We start from the raw sequence: 7,601 nt of genomic DNA on the forward strand, positions 1-7,601 counted from the left end.
AAGTCTACTTGTTTGGTCAACTGCAATGGGTAGGTCCCTGCCGTCACCGTCAGAGTCACTATTCCCCTGGGGTAGACCCTGTCTCCACTGAAGCTGACGAGCGGAGAGTCAAAAGGACGGAGCCTTTTTGGATCTAATCTCAGCTGCTGGAAGGCTGGGAGGTAGATGATATCCGCTGAGCTCCCGTTATCAATAAGGATCCTTCTGGTATTGAACCCTTCTATATTCAGTACTATGACCAGGGGATCGTTGTGAGGCTGCTTTACTCCCCTGGCGTCTTCTTCATTAAAGGACATGTCTTGGTATGTTCGTCGGTGCTTGGACGGAGGCATGGTGTGGACGCTGTTCACCTGTCTGTGGTATGCTTTTTTGAGTGATCTAAATGATCCTCCTGATGATGGTCCTCCCGTGATTGTGTTTATCTCCCCGATCACTTTGCGTGGAGGCTGGGACGTATGGTCGTTATCCCGAGTAAAGGATTCATGTTGGGTCCTGTTGTCGTCTCTGGACTTGCCATATTCTCCTTTCTTTACATATTTCTGTAACTTTCCTTTCCGTATCAATTCCTCTATTTGTTCCTTCAGGTCTCTGCATTCTTCTGTATTGTGACCGTGGTCTCTATGGAACCGGCAATATTTGTTCTTGTCACGTACGTTGGGGGACGAGTGTAATGGCCTGGGCCATTTGAGATAATGCTCGTCCTTGATCTGCGTGAAGATCTTGTCAACAGGCATAACTAAAGGAGTAAATTTTACCTGACGAGGATTTTTGTCGTCTCTCCTTCTATTCCCGTCGTTGTTCCGACGTTCTGGTCTGTCTCTCTTTTGCCCTCTGCGGTCGTCTTCTCCTTTGGACTTGTCCCCTGGTCTCTCAGCATCTTTTATGGCAGCTAGAGCATCTTCCGCGTTCATGTACTTTTGTGCCTTCAGGAGCATCTCAGCCATTGTCTTCGGGGGGTTTTTTGCAAGAGAGGTCACAAGGTCTCTGGATCTCAACCCTGCTTTGAAGGTCGTCAGCTGCACCTTGTCATCAGCTTTGTCCACTTCCAGAGTTTCCCGGGTGAATCGCTTGATATATGACCTCAGAGTCTCCTTCTCTCCTTGTCTTATGGTGAGTAAATAATCTACTGGTCTCCTTGGGCGTTGTCCCCCTATGAAGTGGCGCAAAAAAGCACTACTCAGCTGATCGAAGTTGTCTATGGACGAGTTTGGTAACTTAGTAAACCATTCTCTTGCAGCTCCTTTGAGGGTCGTAGGGAAGGAACGACACAATATCTCGTCAGGTGGCTGCTGGAGACCCAGAGTCGTCTTAAAGGTATTAAGATGATCCTGAGGGTCCTTGAGTCCGTCGAATGGCTCTAATTGAGGCAGGCGAAACTTTGACGGCACGGGGCAATCAAGTACTGCTGCAGTGAAGGGCGAATCTGTAGCCGTTACCATTTTGTCTACACTCCGGTCCGTCTTTTCTTTGATAGCGCTCCTTAGTTCATCCATCTCTTTCCTCATTTCCCGAAGAAGATCTGAGTTCTGTTCGTCCGGAGTAGTTGGTCTTCGGGGGATTTCCCTCTGTTGGCTATCCCCTTCTCCCTCCGTGTTACCCTTGGACCGGTTTTCTTCCTGTTGAGCTTGTTGAACCTGCTGGAGCCGCTGTTTCATTTCCTGGTTCTGTTGGGTGAGTTCCTCAATGGTGGCTGCAAGGGCTTGAACTTGCTGGGCCAAGGTTGCTGAATTTGGGTTGGATTCCATCTGGATATGGAGAATTGATGGAAGCTACGTTTTCGAATGTGAATCCGAAAAATCGCTCCCCACAGACGGCGCCAAACTGATGGAACACGAGTTCGTCAGTAAGAGTGGGCAGATGGAATCCCCTGTAGAATGTGAAGGTTTGCTCTATGAGGGCCACCGGTGTGGTGCCTGCCACAGAGTCTCCGATGCCAAAGTTAGGATAACAATCAAACACAATAAGGAAGCCAAATATAATTTCTGAGTATTTTTGCATGTACCTTCCTTTGTTGGCTGTATGAGAGTTTTATACCTGAGGCCTTAGAGGCTAGCCGTTGGGGCTGTTAATGCTCTCTGAAGTAACGCCCCTGGTCCAGTAATGGGACTTTTAAGAGGCTCCTAACGGTCTGCTTGGTTGTCTTAGTAACTGCTCAGGTCATTGATTGACTGCATTGAATGACCTCCTGCCTTCGTCAGTGATGACCTCGTCAAGGATGATACTTTCGTCGTTAATGTTATCTTCGTCAGTAGGATGCAGAATCGTCATTCCTGTCAGACATTATCCACAATAATCTCAAATCCCAGAAAACCAGCAAAGAAAAAGTCTATGAAACTACGTGAAACCCAATATGGATGGGTAAAATAAATTCATTTAGCAAACAACTACTAAAATTTTCCAATTATACTCCAAAGACATCTAACTCAACCAAATTACAATGATTCAGCACAGGTATTTATCATCTCTTGGGATTCTGAAACACATTGAAATCGGCTCTTTTCCAATTATATTAAATATTCAACTGTTTGTGGTTATTCATCCTCGGACAATTCGGTGCTATCTGAAGCACTTCTGCCATATCTGTTCATCTCAATCGGAGAAGATTCTCCCGGAAAATCATTACAGGTTAATCCATCAATGGGATAGTCATATTCACCATCCTTCCTTGCAGCATCTGCGCTCTCTTGCAACTGCAGTGCATGTTCAATTTCTACCTCCACTTCACCAATTGTGGGACGATCCTTTGCCTTTTTTCGCACGCAAGAACTCGCAATGTCAACGTAAATCTTGAAACACTCTGGAGCTATCTTCCCCATCAGATACGGATCAATTATCTCATTGATGGTTCCTTCTCGTTTACATTTGCCAGCCCAGCTAATCAGTTGCTGTTCTTCCACTTCTAATCTCTTATTCAATACAATTCTGCCACAGAGTACCTCAAACAGTACTACACCGAAAGAGTAGACGTCGGATTTATCGGTCAGCACCCCGTGCTGGATATACTCGGGATCAGCGTATCCGTAAGTACCCCTCACATGAGATTCGATCCTAATTAAAGCCTTTGACAAACTCGGGGGACCCATTTTGAACAACCGGAAATCTCCCAACTTGGCTTCCAATTTCTGGTCCAACAGAATAACGCTCGTCTTCACTTCACGGAGGATAATAGTACGCTTTAGCCCAGTGTGAAGATAGTGCAGTCCACGCGCGACTCCGATACAAATCGCTAGTCTTTGTTTCCAAGGGAGGGGATCGTGGTCAGTGCCGTAGATGTGTTGGCCCAGGCTTTCATTGACCATGAATTCGTAGACAAGGTACCCTTCGCCTTCATCAATGCAATATCCGATGAAAGGGATGAGGTTAGGGTGGCGTAGCTGGCAAAGCAACACCACCTCCTTCGTTAACTCGCGAACTGAGTCGATATCCAAACGCTTTATTGCAACGCTTATGCCACGGTCATCAATAAAACCCTTATAGACTTTGCCAAAACTCCCCTCACCAATTACTAAATCGTCAGCGAAGTCATTGGTAGCTTTCTTGATCTCACCGAGTGAAAATCGACGGCATAATCCCTCAGGAAGAACTGATGAAAATTGTTTTGTTTTGTCTGACCTTCCCTTCCCGAACGTCCACACTAACTTTGAAATAGACTCTGATATACCTTCCATTGATGCTTCGGTCCTATAACCACGAGCTTGACGACGAGAGAATGATACAGGATTAGTTTTGGATCCCCTGCAAACAACTTCAACAAGTGTTGTTTTTGTTTTGTGCGAGTGTTTTTTGGGAGCAGATAAGGGTAATTAATTATGGGGGGTCTTTGTTGTATGTTCATTTCCACTGTAGTGGCAATTTGTACTCATCTTAGGTTGACTCAAGAGTATTTCGTTTATTCGAGCTAAGTAGACATTGATTTGACATATTTATTAAATGAGTTAAAATTTTTTTTATCTTAACAAAAATTGTTTATTAAATCGATTAGTTTTGTCAACTCATTTATTAGATTTTATTCAAAAAAAAAAAAATATTAACCAAATTGACCCAAACTATAAAAAACCAAACAAATAAATTTTTCTAATGTAAAATTCAAAACTAATAATTAATTACATCACAAATAATCATTTAAAATTAGAACATATCTTAATATCACAAATAATTAATCATAAGTCATAACATGTGAAAGAAAATAAACCAAAACTACTAATAAGTTTATATATCTAAGGTTTGAAGGGTAGTTAAATAGTCATTTAGTTAAATGGGATATAAACAGGTTAAGTGGGTGTCATGGGTGGGACACGAACCTGACACGTTTATTAAACGGGTAAGTTATGTCAACCTAAATATGATACAATCCTATTAAGACTCAACTCATAACTGTTAATTTCATGTTGTGTTGTGTCATATTAAATTCATGCATCGTGTCGAATTTTGCCACTCCTAATCTACACAGCCCAAAACAATTGAATTCCTAATTTTAAGTTGGAACTTAAAATCACAATTTTAGTAATGTTTGCATGTAGCATAATTTTTTCATTTAATTATTGGGGAATGTCTATTACAGACAATTACACAAACTTTGAAATCTTGACTTTGAAGTAAACTCAAGATTTTTTTTATTTTTTTCATGCTCCTGTTAATGAGAGAGAGAATTAAATCACCAAATGCTGCTTCAAGTAAACAACTTCAATCAAGATAATAAAATAGATCAGGGGCTATGTAAGAATAAGGAACTCGGCATACGTAGAGCTTCAAAAACAACAGTAAAGTTGCAAAACGCATCAAATTTACAAGTCAATAGAAAAGTTCAGACATTCAGGCAGTAGGAAATTAAATGATTCATATAAAAGAAAATAGAGAAGGTGAAGGCAGAGGCAAGATAAAGTTGGAGATTCACTTTGACAAAATATTCCAAATGAAGTGCAGCATAAAAGGCTGCACAAGACTTAATCAACAGAAAATATGCTAATTGAACTCATAACATCTTCATCCACATAGATTTGGTAAAATGAAATTATATGCCCAATAAAAACTTGCAACCTGGCACCTGAAATTTAAAAATAGTTTCATGCCAACATGCACAAATCTTCATATGAACATATGCGGGTCCTTTCCTAGAGAAGAATGAATATATAACTGGAAGCTTAAAGTTCTTTTAAATTATCAAGCTGCCACAATTTGTTTTCATGGTATTGAATTCCAATTTCAAGCACAAATGCACACATCCACTACACATGGGTATTCAAGACACGAAGCAAACCAATTGATTTCAGCCAATTTCCTCATTTATCATGGTTCAGTACAATGTTTATTCGGGGGGGTTGGGAGGAAACCTATGATATCAATTCAGTAGTAGGTTCATGTACATCAATCTATGAATACTGTGTAGCATCCATCACCGCGAAAACTTCAAACTACATTTCAACATAAAAATCTAACAGAACTAAAAAATCAGATCCATTTCCCAGTTCTGTTCCTAAAGCAGAGCAAAAACTACTCAGCCACTGTGCTCTCGTTTTGGTTACTCCTAACTTTGAAATGGAGAGGAGCATCCCTATCCTTGGAAATGTGATTTTGATAATTGATTGTGGTTAATCATTGGCCGTTTGGGTTTTGGACGAAGATGTCCAAGCCTCCAAGGACAATTCAGCTGATGTGGTGCTATTCCAATCCGAAATAGATTCCTTAGGCTCAAGCAGAGAAGCACTAAAGGTATATTCAAGAACAGGATAGTTATATTGATCACTACCAGGATCCACATCCTTTCTCGCAGCATCTGCGCTCTCTTGCAGCTCCAGTGCCTTTTCAAGGATTACCTCCACTTCACCCATCGTGGGACTATCTTTACCCTCAAATCGCACACAAGAAGTGGCAATGTATCTTGAAACACTCTGGGGCTATCTTCCCCATCAGATACGGATCAATTATCTGACTGAAGGTCCCTTCTTGTATGCATATTTGGGGCCATAAAGCTCGATTAATCTGATCCCTCTCCGATTCACGTTCTGCTGCTTTTCTTCCACAGAGCACTTGCAACAATACCACACCAAAAGAGTAGACATCGGATTTATCGGTCAGCACCTTGTTGAGGAGACAATTGGGATCCAAGTATCCTAAGGTACCCACCACCTCCTCAGACTCTATCCAAAGTAAATCCTTTGACAAACTCGGAGGACCCATCTTGCAATCCCTGAAATCGATCAACTTGGCCTCCAATTTCTCATCCAACAGAATGTTGCTAATCTTCACATTATGGTGGATGATACTGTGCTTCACCCTGGAGTGAAGATAGTGTAATGCGCGTGCCACTCCAATGCAACTCTGGAGTCCTTGTTTCCACAAGAGGGGTTCATGGCGGTTAGTGCCGCAAAGGTGGTCGCCCAGGTTTCCATTGACTATGAATTCAAACACAAGAAACCCTTTGTCATCATCCTCGACACAATATCCGATGAGACGGGCGACATTAGGGTGGCGTAGTTGGCAAAGCAACACCACCTCCTTCATTAACCCATCCAAACCCGACCATGACTTGATATTCACAGTCCTTTTTGCAATGCCTATGGTACGATTATCAATAAACCCCTTGTATACTTTCCCATAACCATAAGCCCCCTCACCTTTTAGTAAATTACTGTCCAAGTTATTGGTAGCTGTCTTGATCTCAGGGAGTGAAAATCGACGGCACGGAAGAACTGAATAAGATTTGTCTGATCTTCTATTCCAGGACTTCCTTAATAACTTTGATATAGATTCTGAAATACCTTTCATACCAACGAGCTTGAAATGATGCAGTAGGGGAGTAGATTGTGGCTGCTTGTCCCAGCGATCACGGATAAGATCCCCTTCCAAAAACAGACAAACTAACAAGTGGAGGAGAACAAAGAAATATAGATAACTCTCAGTCAATTTTACGCTATCCAAATCCCGCATTTCTAAGAGCATTTTTAGCTGTCTTTTTAAATATTTTTTAGTTTTCTGAAGTAGGGTTAGTTTATTTTTCAAATACAATTTTCAATAAACTCTTTATCTTTTAATTTAAATTTTATTTTATTTTTTTATTTTTTATGTTTTTTTTTCATTTAATTCTAATGGCTATATTTTTTAAAATATCCAACAACCATATTTTTGAACTTTCCAATGGTAATATTTTTAAATTTATCCTAATGAGTGAGTTGTAGGTCACCTAATTTTAACTAATAATTTTTAAAAAATTTAAATAAAAATGCTACATTTATAATATTTAATTTTTTAAATACTTTCACAAAAAATTTTACTAGGTGATAAAGTATTGCTAGTTTTAATTTAAACTCACCAATCACCACTGAAATTATGTTTTTCTCACCAATAATAGTCGGTAACAACTTACCACTTAAAATTTATTGTGAAAATATTATAATAACATTTCTTAATTTTAATTTCTTATTCTTTTTTTTTTTCCCCTTATTTTTTTATTATTATCCATGTGATTTCTTCTTTTCTTTTCTTTTTCTCTCTTTTTTCTCCTCCACACATGTATCCTTACTCTTTTCTTTTTTCCCTCCTTTCCTCTTTTGTCCCCTACCACTTCATGCAAACTCCAGAAAATACCAGAGCTCTCTCTTTCT

The 7,601-nt window shown here is 40.2% G+C and overlaps 3 protein-coding genes across 3 annotated transcripts in view; all 3 read right to left on the reverse strand.

Annotated features, from left to right (window-relative positions):
* LOC115990857 overlaps positions 1 to 1,745 on the reverse strand; it is a 4,198-nt gene extending 2,453 nt beyond the window's left edge. The window contains exon 1 of the mRNA XM_031114628.1: positions 756 to 1,745. Coding sequence (XP_030970488.1) covers positions 756 to 1,745 — 990 coding nt within the window. The remainder of the gene's footprint in view (positions 1 to 755) is intronic.
* Positions 1,746 to 2,531: 786 nt separating this feature from the next.
* LOC115990858 (receptor-like protein kinase FERONIA) lies at positions 2,532 to 3,668 on the reverse strand. Its single transcript, XM_031114629.1, has one exon. It carries the CDS (start codon positions 3,666 to 3,668, stop codon positions 2,532 to 2,534), a length of 1,137 nt encoding a protein of 378 aa, XP_030970489.1.
* Positions 3,669 to 5,847: 2,179 nt separating this feature from the next.
* Positions 5,848 to 6,927, reverse strand: LOC115990859 (receptor-like protein kinase FERONIA). The gene has a single exon (XM_031114631.1). The coding sequence runs from the start codon at positions 6,925 to 6,927 to the stop codon at positions 5,848 to 5,850; it is 1,080 nt and encodes a 359-aa protein (XP_030970491.1).
* Positions 6,928 to 7,601: the final 674 nt, after the last annotated feature.

The sequence above is a fragment of the Quercus lobata genome, chromosome 5, assembly GCF_001633185.2.
Source record: "Quercus lobata isolate SW786 chromosome 5, ValleyOak3.0 Primary Assembly, whole genome shotgun sequence".
In the NCBI taxonomy this organism is placed as follows: domain Eukaryota; kingdom Viridiplantae; phylum Streptophyta; class Magnoliopsida; order Fagales; family Fagaceae; genus Quercus; species Quercus lobata.

Coding starts and splice junctions, on each gene's coding strand:
- LOC115990858 (XM_031114629.1), bottom strand. CDS start 3,668: ATGGAAGGTATATCAGAGTCTATTTCAAAGTTAGTGTGGACGTTCGGG.
- LOC115990859 (XM_031114631.1), bottom strand. CDS start 6,927: ATGCGGGATTTGGATAGCGTAAAATTGACTGAGAGTTATCTATATTTC.